This window comes from Lepisma saccharinum, chromosome 13 (assembly GCF_977018435.1).
Source record: "Lepisma saccharinum chromosome 13, izLepSacc3.1, whole genome shotgun sequence".
Taxonomy (NCBI): domain Eukaryota; kingdom Metazoa; phylum Arthropoda; class Insecta; order Zygentoma; family Lepismatidae; genus Lepisma; species Lepisma saccharinum.
Window position 1 is genome coordinate 6,083,257 of NC_139241.1, and position 23,551 is coordinate 6,106,807.

A 23,551-nucleotide genomic window follows, 5' to 3' on the forward strand; every position below is an offset into this window, starting at 1 on the left:
AACGTTTTCACAAAAAAATAATGTTACTTTCTTTCAATTGTGCACAGTCGTTGCTTTTCCAGGAAATTCTTAATATTATAGTTCATGAGAAAGTCGTTTGCACCGAGACCTATGGAAAGGAAAACAATCTCTCACTTATTGCAAGCGAAACTCGAAGAATCTTGACACCAGTTACACTGGCGCCAGCAAAAGTCGGGAGATAATCGGGCAGAATGAATGTTGGATTTTATACGTGTCTAGTGGAGCATTGTCTGTTACAAGATTAACTGGTAAGATTAGATCTCTCGGGAGAAACAACACAACCTTTATAGGTACCAGACACAAAAAAAAAAAAAAAAAAAAAAAAAAGGCGGGGCTGTAATTTTCATTCTGTTTAGGCTGTGTAAAATACATCACAAAAATTAAACACGTTTTCTTTGCTTCAACCAACTTCATTCACCCTCCCCCCTTCCCCATTGAAGGGAGCAGTCCAAACTCCTTCCTTGACTTGCATTGTAATCCAGTGTGAAAAAGGAAACGTGCAACTTGCAATCTGTCTTCACCCAATGCGTATTCTAGGACACATCATTAAACAGCGTCCCAGTCGAAAGTCATTTAGGTTTGGAATTGAATTTCACTTTAAACTGTATATTCAGTCCCGATTAGCCCATCAGCATAAAATGAACAAGCTTTATGAAACTGCGCACTTTTACATATCAAAATGGTACATCGTTATTTACTCTCACGTTAATCGATGATTTAATGTTGGATTTAGGAGTATTCCCGATGTCATACCCCCACTCCTCCAAAAGTTTTCCCCTTGAATAATGTCTTATTAATCGATCTCAGCGACCATTCCTACTTTGAGCACTTTTTTTTCTTCACATGAATGGTTCTGAAGAAAAGCGGATGTGAATTAAATTTACAGTTTTGCTTATCAGAAGGCGCAGAACATGAAGTTGTTTTAACTCTTGTTTTCCTTTCTGGAGATCGAATTTCGTTATCGTCAAATGAAAACAGCTTTGCTAGATTCAAAACAATAACTTTTTCCTTCGCGCTGGATGAGTCATTGCTGTTATCGGCAAGCAAGAGCTTTGCAGATGCTAGACAAAACACTGGCGCCAGCTGCATCATAAAAACAAAGGAGACCGGCTGGAAGTTCGAGCAACAGGTGGCGGAAGAGAAAAGTCCCAGCATTCCAGCATTTTAAAGATAACGCAACTGTCGAAGACGGAACTTTTAACAGGAGTGTAAAGAAGAAAGAAATGTCCCTTGCTTTACGTTTTACCATGCAACAGACAATAATACGGGTAATATTTCCTATGCAGACAACAGCATAAACTGAATTCTGCAATTATCAACATTGCCGTGCACACCAGTGGCGGAGAATAAGCTGGGAAAAGGGGGGGAAGTGCCGTGCACACCAGTGGCGGAAAATAAGCTGGGAAAAAGGGGGAGGGTTAATTTTTTTATTCTGTTTTTGTTCGTTTTCAAGAATATATCCAGAACTGGTTGCCCCATTTTAGATGTTAAAGGAAGAGGGGTGGGTACACTTCCACCCTCGCCTGTTATCAGCCCGTGTGCGCACACGAGCAAGAAAATCGCCCCTCCCCCCTTTGTTGACAGGAAAAAGGGGAGAAGTCAGTCAGCCAACACTTTTTTGGCAGATATTACGACACAATTAGGAAAACGTATGAAGTGGGAAACGGGAGTTATGATGCACGTAAGATCGAAGTAAACTTTTGTGGAAACCTGGATGACAACGCATTAAGCAGGTTGACGATCTTCAGTTCGCCTATGTGGCTTTGATTATCTCTAACAGTTTCGCTTTTTTATGAAGTGTTGCAGGGAACAAAGAACACGTTTTGAATGAAAGCGGTTACTGGAAGTTGTCGGCTACAAGGTCGAGAGTTGCTCACTCACGGGAATCTACTGAAATCTAGGTCAGAGCTGGACAGATGGGCCAGACTTCCAGGTGTCACGCATCTGTATTTTGGAACATTCCTGCGATCTTATCTCTCACGGTGGTGTATTTATCGATGAAAGAGCTTGACCTACCATACACATTGGCAAAGACTGCAAGTCCAGCAGTCATTTCGGGCTGCCCCTTCCCCCCTCACCTGCGAATTTTCAGCAGCTCTTAGGACAAGGAAACAAGTCAAGGTCGATTTAAAATAACATCCAAGCACATTCGATCTTCTCTTCTCGCGTATCCAAGAGAAAGCATGGCAAAACAAGCCTGGCGCGTTGGGTAGCGGCTGTCGGGTGCAGGGTAACATTGGTGCACTTGAAAGAGGGGGGGGAGGCAGAGATCAAGTGCTATTGGATATCACTCAAGCATGGTGTGGTGGTGTCTATTTTTAGTTCAGACCCAATTGTGAGCGGTAGAGCGCTGGTGAAGGGAATGATTGGGGGAAAAAAATGCATTTTTCGGCCGATTTCCTTCAATTTTTCAACTTTTTTCGAAATTTTTCACGGTTCCCGGGAAAAGGGTCGTTACTTCGAGGGGGTCGTTATAGCCGGGGTCGTAGAATCGAGAGTTGACTGTATTTAGTTTACCACAAGTGAGTAATACACACACGTGCTATTATGTATTAACAATATATAAAGAGGTCTGTGTGATGCCAATGTATCCAAAAATTCTAATTCCACTAAATTAAACTGTATGTATGTTAAAAATATTTAATTTAAGGGGTGGAGTTTACAGTTGCCATTTCACACACTCAGACTCGAAATACATCTACAAAAACAAGTCACAAATGTTATAGGATATATTAATATACAAAAACTGTTAATTGTATAAGAATTTCAAACTCAAATTCAATGCAATTTGGATTAATAATAGTCACAAATTTTCACTTCTACAGAGGAAAAATCATGCATAATTTCTGGAGCCAATAATTCATGCAGAATTCCCGATGAGTAGCCACCCTGTACTGCCACACATTTTTCACATCTTTTGAGAAAGTTCACTTAAAAACCACTTCCTCACATAAGAATCATACTTATTTTTTTAAAATTCTTAAAACTACTTATGTTGTGACATTACAACACTAGTAACTCTTATCATTTTACCACTTATCACCTTAGCAAACTACTCAGAAGTGAATTTAAATCTTTCTTCAATTTGAGACATCCACTCATATGAAAGCAAATACTGACATTCATGGCACTGTTCTTGATAACATGTTGTTGATCAGAGTAAGTTCTCGTGCAGCATTCTGCAGTGAGAGATACTTAATGAAACCTCGGCTTCGAAAGCTATCAACTGTGCTATGTGCTCGAGTCGAGAGGATACGCACATCAGATTTTGCCAGCAACCACACGGACATGTGTTAAAGTGAGACGATAACCAAATGAAGGCACTGCACATGAATGTGGAAGCCAAAAGTGTAAATGGTTATTTTATGATGTTCTTGATCATGAAGGTTGATAATAGAGATCAGTGGTTTCGAATCTTTTAGATAATAAAGATTCACATATCTTGGTACCAGTTTTCCTGGCAAAAAATTATGGTATACCATATTTATGCATGTAGAACGTGCACTTTCTACCCCAACATTTTAGCACGAAAAAAAATAATAAACTATGGTGTGTACAAAATGCCGTGCTTCTGGCAGAGATCAACCGTGCAACTGCAATCACATTGGAGCCATAACATCAGTACAGGAACACCTTGTTAATACGATAGGTTAAGACGAAGTAAGCTTTAATCCGAAGTTGTTTACAAGACCTTCGGCAAAACTGGTTTTGCTTAATTCGAAGTAGACACCTGCCTAAGTCGACAAGAGAAGATCGAATGGGGAGAGAGCTTGGACGTTATTTTAACTTGACCTTGACATGTTTCCTTGTCCTAAGAGCTGCTGACCACTCGAGGGAAGCAGCCCGAAATGCCTGCTGGACATTGACATTCTTTGTCAATGTCCATGGCTGAATGTGCCACCTTGGAAATATTCACCAGTGCCAGATGAGAAATGCGAGATAAGATAGCAGGACTATTCCAAAACAAGATGCGTGGTGCCTGGAAGTGTCACCCATCTGTCTAGCTCTGAGCTCGAAATTCAGTAGTTTCCCGTGAGCGAGCAACTTTTGGCCTGGTAGCCAACAACTTCCAGTAACCACTTTCACTAAAAGCGTGTTCTTGTGCCCTGTAGAACTTCATAAAAAAGGGAAACTGTTACACATAATCAAAACCACATAGGCCATTTAAAGATCGTCAACCTGCTTAATGCGTTGTCATCTAGGTTTCCCGCAAAAGTTGACGTCGTTCTTACGTATGTTGCACCTCGCGTTTCCCGCTTCATATGTTTCCCAACTCTGCCGGTCATAAAATTTGCCAAAACAGTGTTCTGTTGGCAGAGTGACTTCTCCCTTTTTATATCAGTAAACAAGAGAGGGGGGGGGGGCATTTCTAACTATTTCGGCCACGATTTTCTTGCTCGTGTGCGCACACAGGCTTCTTTCCTTTGGCATCCAAAATAAAGCAACCAGTTCTGAATACCTTCTTCAAAGAAACAAAAACCGCAGGATAAGAGAAAGAAAAGTGACCCCCTTCCTTCTCCTACAACAGCTCCTTATCTGCCACTGGTGTGAATGGTAATGTGATAATTACAGAATTCAGGTCCCTCTTTCTTGTTTGAATGCAGTTGTCTGGATAGGAAATATTGCCCATATTAATGTCTGTTGCATGGTAAAACGTAATGTTTTCTTTTTCACACTGCTGATAAAAGTTCCGGTCTTCGACAATTGCATTATCTTTAAAATGCTGAGGATTTCCCTTCTGCCACCTGCTGCTCTAACTTCCAGCCCGTCTCATTGTGTTTATGTTGCAGCTGGCGCCAGTGTACTCGAAGTCGTTTAATACGAAGTTGACATTTTTTGGTCCCTTGAACTTCGTATTAACGATGTTTTCCTGTATTTGTTGCTGAAGAAATATTGGAAAAATAACTTTCTGAAAAGTAGTTTCTGACTTATGAGACTTTCAGAGACAGGCACTTTCCATGGAAAGCTAACTTCTTTGATGGAAGTTGTTCTTGCTTCACCAATTTCGAATTTTCATGCACCAGCCCTTTTGCCAATTTCCCTGTGTGTGTCTCAAAACATGCATTTGAAAAGAGCACTACAACTCATTCTCTCGCATTATAATTTTGCAATCTTCTACTATACAGAGCGGTCACAAAGTGAGCATAACCCACTTCATTTCCAACACTACAATGGTTATGGTTAAATGCTTGATATGGACACATAGCTGAAGGTTTAAGAGTCCAGAATATCGATATGGAGATCGTCATTTTCATAGCAGTCGAATTCTGTGCCATGTTCTGGCATATTTCACCTTGCATGTGCCTCATTACCTAAATAAGACATTTCCTGGGCAAAAAATTCTGAATCCTAGCCTGGCCTTAACCTTTTGGTGCCCGATCGTCTCGATCGAGATGCTCTTCGATAACCCTCAGGTGCCTGATTGTCTCGATCGAGACGCTTTGTCAAGGTCGTAGTTTTTACATTATAACATAACTATTTTTGGCTAGAATTCAGATTTTCTTTTTTCATATTGTTGTTAACACATGTATATAACAGAAATGATTGTTGCAAGGTTTTTTTTTCATGAAAAGGCGATTTCTGTTTTGTGTCTTTTTTCAAGGAAAAAATTTTGCCGACAAAGAAAGGCCGGCTTTGTTGTTTAAAGCAATGTATTAGGGCTTCTCACCCCCCCCCTGCCACATATACGCCGAATTTGCATAAATTTTATATAGTCTGAATCTTGGTTCATTCTGCATACAACAGTATATCATTCATCTCTCTAGGGCAATTAGCCTCCGATCTACACTAATTTAATTGAAACTCTGCATTTTGCTAAAAATCGGCTAGGGAACCAAGGGGGGTTACCTGTGAAAATCGCCTTGGGCTCCAAAGGGTTAAAAAAGTCCTGACCTCACCCTTGTGGGTTCATCAATGGCAGAGTTTGAAATAACCGGTATCACACAATCAAAGAGTTAGGAACAGCTGTGAAAGATGCTTTCACATATGTGACCCCGTATTAATCTCGGCAAAACATCTGCCAGAACATAGCACAGAATTCGACTGTGCTACGAAAATGACGATCTCAATATCAACATTCTGGGCACTCAAACCTTCAAGTTCATTTCAAGCATTCAACCGTAACCACTGTAGTGTCGAAAATAAAGTGGGGTACGCTCACTTTGTGACAAGTATGTAGAAGAAATAAGGTAGTTACAATAGTGAAATGTGAGGAATGCTAAACACTGTGTGTGGGGAGGAGGGGCAGGTAGAATAGCAGGGCAGGAGGAGGGGGTCTCATTGCATATGCACAATAATATTCCATTTTGGTCCACATAGCAACGCTTTATGACAAACAACTAAGAAAATACATTTCTCAAATCGGTATCAGGCAACATGGGCATTGGTGTATCAGTTTATTGATAAGATTACTGACTACATTACCAATCCGATATATCTATAAATATCTCATAATTTAATGCAAAATGCTGCCATTTTGTTATAATTTTCATAGTTAATACCCATGCCCTACTTTTTTTTAAAAAAGTAAATGTCTAAATATGCAACTTCTTTTGCATTGCAGTCAGCTGGAAACACACATTTGTTAAGAATGGAAATGAACCCTAAAAGGTACTTCAAGGATCATCTGGAATCTTATATTGAATCAGAAGAATATCAGTTATCGGTATTGGTACATTTTATGTCTGCACTTTATTGGTATTGGCCAAAATTTTATATTCGTCCATCTCTAATATATATGAAGTTACAAAATTAAAGTATTTTACAAGTACCTGATTTGCTGGCATATAAGACATACCTTTTCTCTTTAAAAGAAGATCTGAAAACAGGGTGCATCTTAAACCGCGATACTAAGTTTATCATTACCTTCATTTCTGGAAATTTTCTCTGTTCTAAGTTCGACGATTTCATTCTTGCTTCCTTGAGGTGTGTATCGAAGAAGATTAAAATGTATTCTATCCTACTTATATTAGGTAAGTTATTGTTAAAAGTAGACCTGCATAGTACTTTATATTAGAAATACAAATACCGTAAATTAATATAATATTCAGTGATAATCCTCTTCCTTCAAAAATGTGTACAAAGAATGGGGTGCATTCCATACGCTGCCAAATATGGTAAATTGTTAGGATTGGCTCATCGACCCAAAGAGACTTTTATGGGCCGAAGTCTCCTAAAGGTCGAGAACCAATGTTCTAGTTTAGTGGTTCCCAAAGTGTACACTACGGCACCCAGCAATGGCTGGCTTACAGGGGCACCACAAAATGTTCCAATATTTTCACTGAAATGACACTTATTCCAAATAAGTGCATATTTAGTACTTTTTACATACAAAATGTCTCCGAATTTGAAGTGTGTGTTTATTTTTTAACTTAATGCAAGCAACCTAGCCACACCAACTGAGTGTTAGATAGGCCTACATTCTGACTCGGGTGCCACGGAAAAATTTTGAAACACTAAGGGTGCTGTGGAACGGAAAAGTTTGGGAACCTCTGGTCTAGTCAATGCACACAGGCGGTATATGCAAAAGACAACTTGCAGCATATCCCATATCTTGAGTCAAAAAAGAAATTAATATAAGAAGTAAGAGAGTTACTAAAGATATATCCGAAAAACTTACTTGTAAAGTTCTATTAATATTGGTGGCCTCTGCCACCATCCACTTGGGAACTCAATGCTTTACTGTTGGGTTGACTTCCGGTTCCTGATGTTGTTTCCTCGACTACCGCTAGGGGCACTGGTGTAGCCATTTCGTCTGCTGCATGCAATGGATTTGAGCTGTTGTAATAGTGGGAGCCAAACATGATGAGCCTGACCGCTGTCGATATTCAGCTCGTGGGAAAGTGCATAATTGCATGCGTCTCTTTGATTTTGGTGTCGATTAGGGTGTGTGATGTAGGCCTAACTGAAACTTTTTGGATCCTGTGTTTGTTGAATTTGAGGTGCCTTGCTAGTCTGGTAGTGGGTTGGGATTTCTTTGCGTCTGCTAAGTGCTGTTGTATACACTCGTTGACAGATCTGATGGATCTGCCAATGTAGTGTGACTGGGCATCATATACACCTGGGTTGTCTAGTGGGGAAAGGAATGATCTCTTGTGTTTGCTTAGGGCACTGGTTATTTTGTTCATTGGTTTGTGTGCGAGTTTTATGTCATATTGTTTCAAGGTCTTGGCTATTACAACAGCTGAAACCCATAGCGTGCAGCAGATGAAATGGCTACATCACAACCCCTAGTGGTAGTCGAGGAAACAGGAACCGGAAGTCAACGTCAACCTAACAGTAAAGCATTGAGTTCCAAAGTGGATGGTGGCAGAGGCCACCGAAATTAATAGAACATTTACAAGTAAGTTTCGCAGATATATCTTTAGTAACTCGCTTACGTCATGTTATCAACCACGTTTGTTTATTCCCCTCAACATGAAAATAAATTAATGTTCGACTAAGAATACTTGTATAGCATACCTCCTTCCTCCTGACTTCCTCTAGCTCCTTCTCCATCTTTAACCTTTCTTCTGTCTCTTTCCTCTCCCTCTCTTCTGTCTTCCTCCTCTCCTTCTCCTGGTCTGCTCTTAAGGACTCCATGTATGCCTCGTCCTGTTGCTGACGCAAGGTTTGGTTAAACGTTCGCTCATTCCTGAAAGAGAAGTTGCGTACGTCATCATGGAATAGAAATCATTCACTCATTTTGTGCTATGGTTGGGTGTGATTTTTACAGGTAACGACAAGTGATATCAGCCAGTACTCATTGTAATTCATTTACCGATACTTTTTATGCATCTGAGTATTTTATGGGGTTCACAAAAATGACATGTCGCACGTTTGTAGTCTGATTACAGTGGAACCTCGTTTTACATTTTTCAGGGCACCAAGGTGAAAAAAATTAAAATGCAGAAAGGAATATGTTATAACTAGGGGGTAGATTCATATGCACCAAAATAGGCCAAAATATGCATTAAAATTACGTAAGATATGCACTAAAAATTCTAAAAGCCAGTCTTAAAAATGTCATTCTATGATCCATTGTATATACTTCATAAAGAAACAAATTCCCCAGGGCACCCACTCCCAACATAATTACAAGGATTGAAGGAACTGTCACCTGTAAACCATAATTCCTGCATGGTTGGATAAAATAATTGCTCAGCAAGGATAGTGGAAAAATATTGTACTTCCTGAAAATACTGTAAGAGATATTAATAAAAATCGCACAAATATCCACAACTGGTCTTACACCATCAAAAAAAATTGTTTGAGATAAAAGTCAATTTGTGTGGTAACCTCTACATAGCACTGCATACCTTTCACAATGTGAAATTGAATTTACAAAGCCCTGAAATATTGCCTGAAACAAACAAAGAATTAAAAACACAATCTCCTAGTAAAATATTATTATTTATAGGGGATACAGTGTCAAATCTAATGATAATAAAATAATTCAGAACACAGACACACAAATTCTGCACATTCACTTTGGATGTCAAACATGGTTATGCTTTTCTTCCCTACCAAAAAAAATCGCCAAAGTTTTTTTAAGTCCACTTCATGCATAGCAAGGCTATTGGGACTGGACCTACAGTTTAAAGTGGGATCCAAACCACTATGTGCCTCCGCTGGGTATCGAACCTGGAACCCCTTGATTACAATGACGCTACCACTGCACCATTAGGTAGGCAGCCCCCTTCCAAATGGAAGAGCACACTAACACCTTCCTGTGACAGAAAAAAGGCTCAGCAATGCCTGATTAAAACAATGCTAAGAACGTGAATGTATAAATTAGACATTGGTCACAGTTCTGTAAACACTGTAATTACTTTTTTATGGTTCACATGGAGAGGGTCACATAGTTCATAGCAGCTGTTAATTGAAACATCCATGAAGATCAGTGGTTATTTCTAAACATGGTGTCACGTGTATGATGGATGATAAGGGCTGAAAGAGACTTTGCACTGTATCATGTTTCAATTACTTGTGATAGTAATAGCACGTGCAAACTTCCATAATAAACAAATAATGCTCTACTGACATTGCCGGCATATGGAAGTGTGAGTAATTTCTTTTCGATCTTGCCGACAGGTAAAAGATTGGTTTTCTTGGATCTTCACAATAATTGATGTCCTTGACCAACCAGTGTCCATATTAACCATCATAACATATTTATTACATTAATTGCAATTGTCAAAATTACCATAGGCGACATAGGTTAATCCTGACACACATAAAAAAGCGTAATAGGCAAACTGTATTACTCCCAATATGGTAAATTACAGTACAAATATGCACTAATGTGTCAAATATGCATTTAGATGCATTATAAAACTGAACCTTCCCAATCAAGTGAAATGACTTAATGTATTGAAAGCATGTGATTTCTCCTCAACGAAAAAACATGCGAATATCCAAAAATGCACCCCCTCGTTATAACAAGATTCTATTGTTATATTGGGACAATGAGGACTGAATATGTAATGTGGAAAACTAAAAAATCTGGGAATATACAATTGGGGTTTGTTACTTTGCACCAGTACCTGGGCAAGTCACAAATTCGTACCATGTCTGTACACCATTCTCAATCCAATGGGTTGAGCTCAACACTAGTTTTAACTCATTCTGACTTCGTTTACAGTTCAGTTTTTGAGAGCCATGGCTCGAGCTACAAACAGTATCCACATTCATATATACAGTATTTCTTTTGTATATGGCAACCCTGTTGCATTAATGTTTGAACATCTGCAAAAAATAATAAACATTTGCAGTATGTACAGTGGAAACTCAATTTTTACATTTTTCAGGGGATCAAGGTAGCAAAATGAGGCAACATTGTATAACATTTTAAGCTATTGGGACCACAGAGAATAAATCTGTAAAGCAGGAAAATGTAAAATCTTGGAACTTAAAATTGCAGTTACACTACAATCTTCATGTTTATTCCAGGGCATTTTTCAGGTTTTTAAATACTTATGAAATTCCTTGTCCAGCCTATTCATACGTCATCCTCACTAACTTCTACACCTACTCTACAATTTCCAACCAACTCGACAAATTCACAACCACTGCAAACAGAAAACCAGATGCAGGCAACCAATATATATATATGCACTTTCCAACCATCCATGCAAGCAAAAGGCTAATGTGTGGCTGAACTACCGAAGAGCCTTCTCCTACTGTTTCAGAGAAGAAGATCTAATGGACGAGATAGCAACCATCAATGAACCACCTCTATAGCATGGATACACAGAAGCCAAACTCTCCACATGGTGCAGCCTACACAACCACAACCAACTCACAACAAAAAGAATAAGTGGTTTGCCTTCCCCTACCATCCAACAGCCTTTCCAAACTCATTCTCCAATACAACATCCAAGCAGCGCACAAACCAACTACCAAAATAGCTGATGTTTTTGTTGTTTTTGTGCTGTTACTGTTTTAGTATAAAATAGTCATTCTGTTCTGTATCTGAAACTTTTGGCAAATAAATAAAAAACTGAACAAGCACAAGCGGTATTTCCTCTGCCCCCTTGACAACCTGTGATGCAGAATGTGAGTGCAAGGCTGATTACATCAGCAGATCCATCAGATCAATCAATGAGAGAATTGAACAGCACCTAGCAGACGCAAAAACAGCCATACCACCACAAGACTTGCAAAACATATCAGATACAACAGCCATAAAATTGAAAAAGTACATGTCAAACACACTCTTTTACAAGTTCTGAACTGCAAATTAATTAGTGGAGTGGAAGTATCTGTATTTTGTTTTGGGTTCTACAATCTCTTCTTGTTAAATTAAGAAATTTTGAAAAAGTGCTGAATATACTTAAAACACATGTTTTAAAATTTTAGGTTAACTAAATTATTGAAGTAATGAAACACCTTTGACAACTTTTTAAACGTGTACTCTCTTAAAATTTAAATATGCGGATTGTATTTTCACACAGAGTTCAATTTCAACACATTAACTAACAGTGTAACAACGATGAACTTCTGAGCAGCCAATTCGACAGAGCTAACGAAGGCCATCTGATGAAAACTGGATGGTATTTATTATTGTCTACAGTCATTTCCTTCACAGGAAGTTAAAGTTTATTCACTGTTTTGTGTATGAACACAAATTTTGCTACCGTTTCCATCCCAAAACGGTACACATGAGTGAATCAATTCAAAAGATGAGAAAACTCTTTCTACACCAGTTGAAGATGCTGCTGTTGTTGCCAAATCCAACACTGTCTTTCCTAATTGGCCAGTTATAATTTTCATCACGCAAGTGGTGAAACTTTGCAAGCACTCTCAGAAAACATATATTGAGAAAAGGGTTTAGATTGTACCTCGTACTTAAGAAGAGTTCGTGAAGAAGATGGATATTTCTCATTTGCCTAGTCATGCCCAGATCAACTTTGTCATCTGTTAAAAATATTCCTGAAGTACACAGGATGCTTTTATGTTTGTCAGGAAGTGAGTTGGAGTTAAAGCGGGAGCCATGGAATATTTCTTCAGTGCAGCGCTTAATGTGTGTATCCATAACTTTTGATTTTATGGTTTGGTCAATACAAAAATGTAGGCCTATCTCTTGGCATCAAAAATAAATGTTTTCTTATGTAGTGGATGGAATGTAGCCTCTCGTCAATGAGTACCTGGGGAGGGGGGTAAAGGCATCCAGAGCATGATGCTAATCACATCGCCTCCACTATCAAGAATGCCTAGATCCATACCTCTTCACCCCTATATGCCTTCATGGTACGGAGCAATGCACAGGAGAAAACTTTCTCTTTTATTAAACTCGATTTGGATTTGTGCAAAATAATTTAAAATTTATTCAAACTTTTCGTTTTAAAAAAATATACTACAACATACAAAGTAAATAAAAGTATTTTACAAATGTCTAAAACTGTGTTGTAAAACCTACTTTTTATAAAAAATAATTTGGAAATGTGCAAATATAATATAAGGTACTCAATAAGTTTTACTAGCTTTCCGTCAATATGTAATTAGTTACATAAATGTTGCAGACCCTTCACATTTCAACAAAATAACGAAACTAAGACTACCTGCTATATTGGTAAATTTCTTAACACTGAACACATTGAGTAATGTATACTAATAACTAGGGCTCAGAAGTTGAGGAAAAATCCTTTTTTTTTCCTAGTGTCCGAAGACGAGGCAAAACATAATATATGTTCATTTTGGGTCATTGTAGGTCAGAAAAAGGTGGGTTTTATTTGTCCTTTTTTGCCTTTTTCGTTTTTTTTGGGTTATTGGTCCTTTTTTTAGCTTTTTTTAGGTCTTAAAGGCTTTTTTTGCAACTTCACCTTCCTTCGACTACGTGTTTACTGCCAATTCTCAGTTCAAATCATCATCAGTTCATCACCTCTTAAACATCCTTTCTGTAGTAAAGAAATAATATATATATATATATATATATATATATATATATATATATATATATATATATATATGAACCATCCCTGAAACAAGAGAAAAACATTTTTGGACGACTGAAGCAGGTACGGTACTGTTACTTGTCTGGAAGGTCGCACTGTAAGTGGCAACTTTCTCTTGTTTTGAAGCTTTCAGTTTTTTCGCACTGTTTTCCATACCACCAGAATTTTGTATTTGTTTAATTCATTAAAGATATAATTAAAACTGAAGTAATTAATTAATTTGGATCACATTTATACGTTCTTTTTTCAGTTTTTAGGTCCTTTTTTTGATATTTTTAGGTCTTTTTATAGGTCTTCTTTTGGCAATTTATAGGCCTTCAACTTCCAAGCCCTACTAATAACATTAAAAATTTCCATTTTCACAAAAAGAAAGTTTTAAAACTCATGATTTTTTCATTTTCAACTCTGGCCCATGCCCTGACGAAGAATAAATAACTTATTAACAAATATATAGTTAAGTGTCATGTAAGTAAGTAAGGAACATTGTAAGGATGGTTCAACTTAGGACAGTTAATTTGAAAAAATGAAAGTGTGGGGCCATAACTCCACACCTCCTATACGCCTTCATGACGTGGTGCATAGCACACGGGAGCACTTCACCTTTATAAACAACTTCATAATACTACAACTTCATAAATAAAACATGTGCCTCATCTAATTACAGAAGCTGGCACAGCTCATATTAATTGTAAAGCCCTGCTGTCTAAATTATATTAAAAAAACACATCAAACTTATGCACTGTGAACCCGAAACCTCACAAAATCCTTAAACCAACCAGGAAAACTGAAACTTTTCTCTCTCTATTAAAAACATATGTAAAATGTAATTAAAGGAGAATAGGCCAGAATACCACTTCCACTAACATTAAAAAGGAAGGTTCATTTTTTCAAATTAACTATCTTAAGTTAAACCATACTTACAAATAGTTCCACAAAAAAATTTCCACTCCATGAAAATTGTCAGTACTTCCCTAACAATGCTCTTCTCCGTGCAGTGCATGGTGCCTTTAAGACACAGATTGCATTGTGCAAGTACAGCTTCACATGTTCTTGATCTCAGCAACAGAAGAAGCAATGCATTGGTTGATTGATTTTGTTTATTTTACTTTGCATTTCTGCCAGTTTTGGTTAACTGCAAAGATGAGGGTGAGTGATGATATGATGAAACAGATGAAGAGACATGGTCGGGATTCAAACCCGGGACCTCCGGCATGTAGTGCACTGTGCTAACCACTCCCCTGCAGAGGCCGACACAATGCATAACACCACACTCTGGCCCACAGGTTGTTCCAATAATAAGAGCCTGGGGAAGTCCTAGAGCTGCTTATGCAGGATAATATGCAAAAAAAATTCTCAGGGATTGAACCTGCATCTTCTGCATGAGAGTCAGATGCTGTTCTTACTGGACCACTGAGGCTCAAGCACTAACAATGAAAACAGGATGCAACATACAAGAATATCTACACACAACTATTACCTCTCTGCTCTTGCTGCAATTAGGGAAACTTCATTATCTGCAATGATTGTACGTAGACGCTGTATTAACAGATATGCCTCCATTGGGCCCTCTAACCTGAAAATATAAAATTCCACAATTAGAAATTTCTTCATACTGGTTTCCTCACATAACAGAAGGTACCATTTTTATTTCTAACTAAGGATAACATTTGAATTACAAAAAACAATGTGGCAAAACTATGGATTCAGTACATTATCAGTATTGGCCAATATGAGCACACTGGTGTGTTGATAAAATTACCAATAACTACACAGATTGGACATTTCTATACATAGTATGCAATTTAGTACAAATTTCTGCTATCTTATTATTATTATTATTGTGAATTTAAAAGTATATTACATAAAGCTTGGTTTTGAAAAGTAAATGTCTATTCATGTTATGGGACTTTACATGCAGTAATATATTAATATTATAAAAGTATTAACACATGAAATGTAATTATGTATCCGTGAACCTGTTTATTTTATTTGATTAAAGTAAAAATTCAACAGCACTAATCAAATGACAGAAAAAAGAATCACTAAAAAGACAAATCAGATATAGGAACCAGCAAATCCAAGAAAGTGTCCACAAAGAATGTTAAACCCCTGGCACATCGGCTCGTGAGGGCCAGGGCCTACCTACCGACTGACCACTTCACTCATCCAACCATTTATGGGGTGACGTGTGGTCACCATGACGAACACCCAGTTGTTGTAGGTTTTCAATGACCGGGTTATGCTACTCATTCGTATCCTCACGATGGTGGGTGGCTACCCGTCCCACACACAAGCTGAAATCTCAGGAGAAAAGTTGTTACGCTTCCCCCAGGAGACTCGAACCTGCACGTGTCCCATAGCCAGAGCCCAAAGCTTGCACCTTAGACTGCATGGCCACAGTGCAGAAACCACCAAGCATGTAGCAAACAAAAATGAAGGAAAGACATGTCATTATTAGAAGCATGCATATTTCGTTTTTGACGAAAACACGAAATGTGAAATATCACATTGTAATGTTAATTTTTCATGTTTCTGAAAGATGTGAGGTGCACTTTTCTACCCTGTTTTGTCACGAAATGATGCGAAATGAACTGCAAAATGCGAAATAGACTCTTAAACACGAAATTTACCGTTTATATACCGACGTGACACTTTCTGAAGTCTGAAGTATCCTGGTAGTTACGCAATTCACGGAAAATTGATTAATTCTGCTGTAAATATTTGAGAAGCAAAAATGGACCACTTATTCAGGAATATACTTAACATTCTGTTAATGATTTAATGTGCTATTAGAAGGGATATGTTTATTTTGTGTAATAGTGCAGTTTTTAAAACAAATTTAGGATTATATTCACATTTTTAAAACCAAAATGTCATTTTATATACCACTTTTTCACCGCTATAACAGCGAAATTTCATTTTATTTACCGCTTTTGAACCCGAAATTGGCTCTGTTTTTGTACCGAAATTTTGCTTTTCTATTTACCAAAAATATGTGCCTCTAGTCATTATGCATTTACCCCATGAACTAAATACTGATAATGGACAATCCCACCACATTTGGCTTCCGTTACTTGAACAAGTAAAACCAAGTATCAGCAGATGACACAATAAACAATTCAGAAATAGCAGCACACCTAGCGACCATCAGTGTAACAGTGCATACCGAAAGCCCACAAAGAGACTACTACAAATTATGATGTGGATGGTGACAATGGTCACCGAAATTAATCATAAAAAATAAAGAGGTATGCAGATACGTAAGCACACTTTGAATGCATATTAGTAAAGGTCTGAATACACCATTCCCTTTTGTAGGGCCCTTTTGTAGTCTGGATACATCCACTAATTAACAGGTTGGTCAACAAACACCTGTGGTTATATATTTAATTGGTAAAATAGTACCGTGCGTCCATTTCGATCTGCAGCCGAGAGATCGGGAGAAGCGTGGCGGGCGGCGCTGACGGAGAAGCCGACATTTGCGGCCTGTAATGCCCGCTTATTTTTATAGACATATGCAGACATTTATATAAATATTGCAAAACGATCACTAACCTGTGTTATAACACGCAAAAGTTCTTCTGTAATTCATCCAAGTTCTGCTCTTATATACACAGATAAATACGCTATAGAAACAATGTTAAGAGCCACAGATAATAAAGCATTTTAATCATGGTTTTCATCAGTAACGTCCTGCTTAAGTTTATATCCTTGAAAGAGTTTTGTGGCGATGGGAATCGTTTGGAGGTTTCGAATGTGCAACACTGTATCAGGATTACACTGCAGACGAAACCGATAAAAGTGAATGGTTTTCGTGAGCTTCCTCGCAATCCGAAATATCTGAGCTCGAGTTTTTTGTTCCTTCGCGACTAGATGAAGACAGAGTTGTAAATATAGTGGCGAGCAATGTAAACCAAGAGCGTGTTAATTTCGTACTGTGCGCAAGAGTGTTATTCTTGGTTACTTGCAGTTACTTGTTTGTGTTATTGTAGTGTGTATGTGTGACGTGTCAGTGAGACGATTGGAATGCCAGCCGCAAGATTCACGTTAGAACAAAGATTTTTTATGTATGACACGTACCTACGTGAAAACAAACTCGTGTAGAGACGTGTGTAGGTAATTTGTACAGAAATTCCCATGCGTTTCAACTCCACACAGAGATACGGTTAGATATCTTGTCCTTAAATTACGAGAAACTGTATCGTTAAATTTTAAAACACCTAAGCAAAAACGACAGATTCTAACCGAAGCAAAACTCGATGATATTGGTGCAGCATTAGAACGTTCTCCAAACAAACCTCTACGCCGTGTTTCACAAGAGGTGGGCGTGTCAAAATCATCGGCACATACAGTCACTAAGCTACTAAAATTAAAACCATACTCTTATAACACAGGTTAGTGCTCGTTTTGCAATATTTATATAAATGTCTGCATATGTCCATAAAAATAAGCGGGCATTTCATGCCGCAAATGTCGGCATCTCCGTCAGTGCCGCCTGCCATGCTTCTCCCGATCTCTCGGCTGCAGATCGAAATGGACGCACGGTAGTAACCAGTAAGGTTTGTATGAGTATTTTCAAGGGTCGACAAAATTGAATATAATTCAGGCAGCAGCCCGTTTCATCAGAAGCACACATTTCTCTCATTTTTTTTTTTGGGGGGGGGGGGGGGGGGCAAATACAGGCTAAGAAAGCAATGAATCCAACTAAGATAAGCTATGAAATGTGATTTTAAAACATTTAAATCATTAATTAATAAAAGATTTAATTAAAAATAACTCTCTCTTGTGCCACCGTGGCCTTCCTAAAGAAGGCTCAACTGGTAACATCATGATAACTACTCTGTACATTCTAATATATATGCTCCAACTCTACCACATTATCGCAGATTTTAAAATTCCGCTAGCAACAGTCAAAAAAAATATCATGGTATCTTTATTATTGTGATTTAATGATACACATGACACAGAAAATACACAAACAAAAAAAAATACTGTACTCTTCATTTAAAAAAAGGTAATGGAAATTTCCATAATTGAACTACAAACTTTAAAAAAAAATCACTGAATTTGAAAAATTTCAGATGCCATGGCAACCAGGTAACCTGTATTCTTCTACCCGAGACTACATAATTACATAATCCGGAAAAAACTAACCTAGCCATTTTTCGGAAAAATAAATTTTTCAAATTTTTTAAATAAACTTTTTACTTCATCTGGGCATTAACATAACATAGTCAGATGTCGGGCACACCTGGTGCTGCCCTCTGACAAAACCAATGTTGCCATTACACCTCATAATTTTGAAAAACATACATTTTTATGAATATGTCATAATTAACCCAATAAAATTGTTTGTAATTCATAAAATATGTACAAATTTATTATTTTTTTATCAGTTCGATAAACACCCACATAGACCTTTGATACACATTGAAAATTATTGCGACTCCACAGTTTTTTTTAATTTATGTTGTTGTTTTTTTATTTATTTTTTTTCAAAAACTTGCTTACACCGCATACTGAACGTTCATGTGGAGCTTGTTTAATGTGTCAAAAATACCCACATAGACAAAGTTAATAGCCAGTCTTAGGCTCTGTCCGAAAGGTACAAAGTACATACTTGAAGTATGGTCTTAACGGAAGTGACGTCATTTAGTACAGTTCGAAAGCATCAAGTTCACGAGGAATCGAGACCACAGTGCAGAGCACACGAAGTTGGAGGCTCGGTCACGTGACAAGTGGACTTGTTCTTCATTTGTTTGAAATCACGGAGGTAGAAAGCCTGCAAGTTGTTTGTTACAGTTCTTCTAATGTGTGGAAATGTATGTATTAGAGCATTTACAAATGCTGTGTGATTTCTGTGGTGAAAAACAAGTGTTTAAAACGTGGAAAACCAACGTGTTCTCGGTTATATCTACTGATCGTATTTGGCGCTGCAGTCGAAGTGCAGTTCGAAAAATCTTCACTTCCAGTCCACGACTTCAAGACCGCACTCCAAGACCATTCTCGAAGTATGCTCGCTTGAAGCACGGTCTTGCACCTTTCAGACACGGCCTTAGTTTCACATCTCAATCGCTTTTTGTACCAAAGTTATGTACATTCAAAATCTTGGTTGCGTGACTTTTCGGACATTTAGTGTATATTTAGTTTAATCATTTCAAAGGTGTGAGAAAGTCATTATCACTTTCTATTCAGGTAGTAACGAGACATATTTTGATGAATAAAATAATATGAAATGTGCTCTGATTCAGTCAACTAAACCAATACAATTTGAATGTTCGTATGCATTACTGCCAGGAAAAACAGAGTATTTCAATTTAAGGTATACATTTTAAAGCATAGTTTGAAAACAAAAAAAAAAAAAAAAAGACCCGGATTTTTTCTTTTAAGAGAACACCCAGGTTGTATCTCTTTATAAACCCAGGCAAAAACAACCCATCTAAACAACTTGTAATCAGGTCAATTCAGTACTTTATCAGCAAAATTTAATTTTCATTAAATTGGTACCTTCAGCATTCTTTTGATTCTAGTCTCACTTGCTGGTCAAATGTCATCAAAAAGATGAAATGAACAACACTTTAATGCTACAGAAGTTTAATTCATCTACATTGATATTTTACCACAGCAATTTCCTTCAACCACAGTGAACATAAATTAATCACTGGACAAACGATCTTGAAGAAATGCCATCACACACTGCACCATCAAAGAATGCAATCCTTACCTTCCAACGACCGTCATCCTGCTGTCCCGAAGCACAATCACAGCCAGGAACGGATAGCCGTTCTCTCTCAGTGCCTGGGACACACGGTAGCCTTCCGGGGTTGTCACCGAACATGCCCAGAACAACATGTTTGTGTTAATGAAATCAATTACATCAGGACATGTGAGAGTGAACCTGCAGAGTAAATAAATAATATTACTTTTTACCATCTGATATATATATATATATATATATATATCTTGAATTTTAACACTAGAATGGCGAAGGATTTGGTAACCCCCTAGAATAGCGGAAAGGGGTCATTTTGACCCCTTGTAAGAAATGCATTTAAAAATTCTAATTATTTTAGAATTGGAACATATTTTTAACTTATATTATTATCTGTGCTTTATGTATGATAATCAAAGTGTTTAGGTGATTACAAATACAAATTATAATAATGAACAACTGAACAATCCAGAATACACAACATTTCACTACGAGAAATTGCTACTTGATGTCACATGTTCAGAGACGTCCATCCTGGTCCAAGAAGCAGCGGCGGCTCAAAGGGTAGAGCCGCCGTGCCATGGCACTACCCTAAGAAGAAACGCATACCTCGCCAAGTATTGTTAAATGAATACATTGATAGTTTACAGACAAGGAGATTCGAATCTTGCAATCGATCAAACTGACGTGACGACCGCCCCAACCTCCTCACTGCAACGCCAGCTGTTTCGTTCGTACCCTTGCGAGGGAACAGTCCGTGCCACCCAAGAGCTGGCCTAACCCATAGACCTAACCAAGTTGGCACACGAGCAGAGGGTTGAAGAAGTCTCCGCGTGGAACATTTCCACCATGAGCTCAGAACAAAGTGGCAGGGGGCGGGGTTAGCCCATAAGAAACCATGCCCGTCTTCACCTGGCACAGCGAGGGAACTTTCGCAGTGTTGACACAGTTGCCACCTTCAGAGAAAAGTCGCTAAATACGACTGATTTGTAAGACGGGAAGTAATTTCTGCCTACTTTTGGAGAAACGAACCTAGTATTTTTCCAAAGCTAAATGAACATTTTTGATAATAGATAGATGCACCAAGAGGGCCATCCAGACTTTTTTTTAAAATATAAAAGTAAAAAATCCTATGATGATTCGAGTTTCCTTTGGCATTTTGACAATTTCTTTTCGTAACAAAGATATTTTCGACATCCAGTTGGAATACGTGTGCATGGGGGAATAGAAGGTGATAGGAGCTGTTTTTTTCTTTCCTCTTGTAATTGTTATATTTTTAGGGAAGTATCCTGTAGTGTATAAAGATAGGTTAGTGAGTGAAGATGAATCGTATTAGAACGTTATTACTTAAACACACGTTTTATTCCACGTTACCAAACGAGGATGAACATCTTGGCCAGTGGCGCAACGTCAAGGGGGAAGGGGGGACATTGCAGAGTTTATTTTTTGTTTGTTTTTTCGATTTCTTGATCACGTTGGCATTACCCATCATAGTTGCCGCCGGCCGCCACTGCCAAGAAGAGTACCTACATAACATGTAAACTGTGACTAGTGGGAACATGCTAAAGACAGAATGACACAGAAACCGCATACTAATGCTGATATTGCTGCACGCATAAATGAAAATTTACAGGGGTCAAATTGACCCCTCCCGCTGTTGCAGGAGGTATAAAATGAAATTTCACAGAAAGATATTATATTTTGTAGATTTTAATATACCATCTTAAAAAGGACAATTCGAGGGAAAAGTAAAAAAACAGGATAGTTATTAAAGATATGGTGAAGATAGTGTTAAAGCATAAATGCAAAAGTTGAAGATTACATCAGAAAGAAAAATACTCAGGGGGAGGGAGATGTCTTCCCTTTAAGAACCTCTTTCCAATGCTTCCGAGTGTTATAAATAATGGCCTATTTAGGACCTAAATGCTACCTTACCTGAAGTGGTTGAAACAAATTAATTTCAGAACAGTGCTACCTTGCTCAATCCTGATCAATAGAGAGAATCAACACTCAAACAGTAAATGTTTTTTGGATCTCACTTCCCCTTTGTTTGTGGCCAAGAGTCCCAAATTCCATACTTATAATTAGGGAACGGAACTTTATGTGCTAAAAAACTCAGAAATATTTATTTTTTTATGTGTCATAAATGTTGAAAATATGTGATAAAAACAGGAAAATATGTGACAAAAATAAAAAAAAACATTTGGTACCAAAAACAAATTATTACATGCATTTTAAACACCTGAAATAAGTTTCTAAATGCTTACCTCTTAGCGAGCTATTTTTTGGAAGAGTTGCAGTGGATCACAATAGTTTTTTTTCCAACTTCTCTATTGTAAATCTGTGATGATTATCTCTAAAAAGCATCTTATATTGTGAGAAAAATTGTGAGAAACAATTCTTGCATATTTGAAGCACGAAATGTCACTAACGCTGAAGTTTTCCAAAGCTTCCTCTACTTCATCTTCCAAAACACGTGCAATTTGGCACAAAGTTTGAAAACCTTGGTTTTTTCATAAAAATTTATGTACATTTAGACATTAGCACATGTGCATTAGATCCAGTGGGGGTAATATTTTCCCCCAATAGGATCGTAGGCGAGGCACCAGAAGTCTGCCAGAGACCGTGTTCAAAGACAAAACGAACTTAACACTCTCGATATGAAAGAGGTGCGGAGAATAAACATTTTTCCTTTGAGGAATTCGAGGTAGCTGAAGTCAATGAGCCATTTTATGTATTTAAAATGAAAATTTGCAAAATATGTATTACATACGGAAAACTGGAAAACATGTGTTTTTATGTAAAATAAAATTTGCTGTGTTGACATATAAGGCTATGATCAGAATGTTGGCAAAAACGAGGGTCTCTATCTTATCGCAGAAAAAACATTTATTTACCTAAAGTTCTGATCACTACTTATACGAGGGGCGTTCAAGTCAATCGGGGACTTATTTTTTTTTCAGGTTTAAATAGATGCCTAGGCTGGAGGTTTTGTATGCAGTAGGAACTGGCAACTTTGTGCTGTTACTGGTAGGCGGTGCTCATATCCCACGCTTCTCAATAGACCGTTATTCAAGATGGCGGACAACAGTGTGAACGTCTACATGGAACATCGTGTTGTGATGACGTTTTTAGTGAACGAGGACAGAAAAGCTGCTGAAATTTACAGAAGACTTCAGGGTCAGTACGGTCATGAGACACTCTGTCGCAGTAAGACATTTGAATGGTGTAAGCGCTTCAAATATGGCCGTATCTCTATTACTGACGATCCCGGTCGTGGTGGATCACAGCCCACGGCAGTCATTCCTGGGAAATATAGCGCGTGGAGTGTGTCTTTTAGGATAAACAGGGGATTATTCACGTTGATTTTTTACCCCATGGTGTC

General features: G+C 37.9%; 1 protein-coding gene across 1 annotated transcript in view; it reads right to left on the minus strand.

The window, feature by feature from the left end:
• Positions 1–23,551, minus strand: part of Faf2 (Fas-associated factor 2) — a 62,854-nt gene that overhangs the window by 13,508 nt on the left and 25,795 nt on the right. The window contains exons 4-6 of the mRNA XM_083133829.1: positions 20,179–20,352; positions 14,932–15,027; positions 8,482–8,653 (exon numbers count right to left, since the gene is read on the minus strand). Coding sequence (XP_082989955.1) covers positions 8,482–8,653; positions 14,932–15,027; positions 20,179–20,352 — 442 coding nt within the window. The remainder of the gene's footprint in view (positions 1–8,481; positions 8,654–14,931; positions 15,028–20,178; positions 20,353–23,551) is intronic.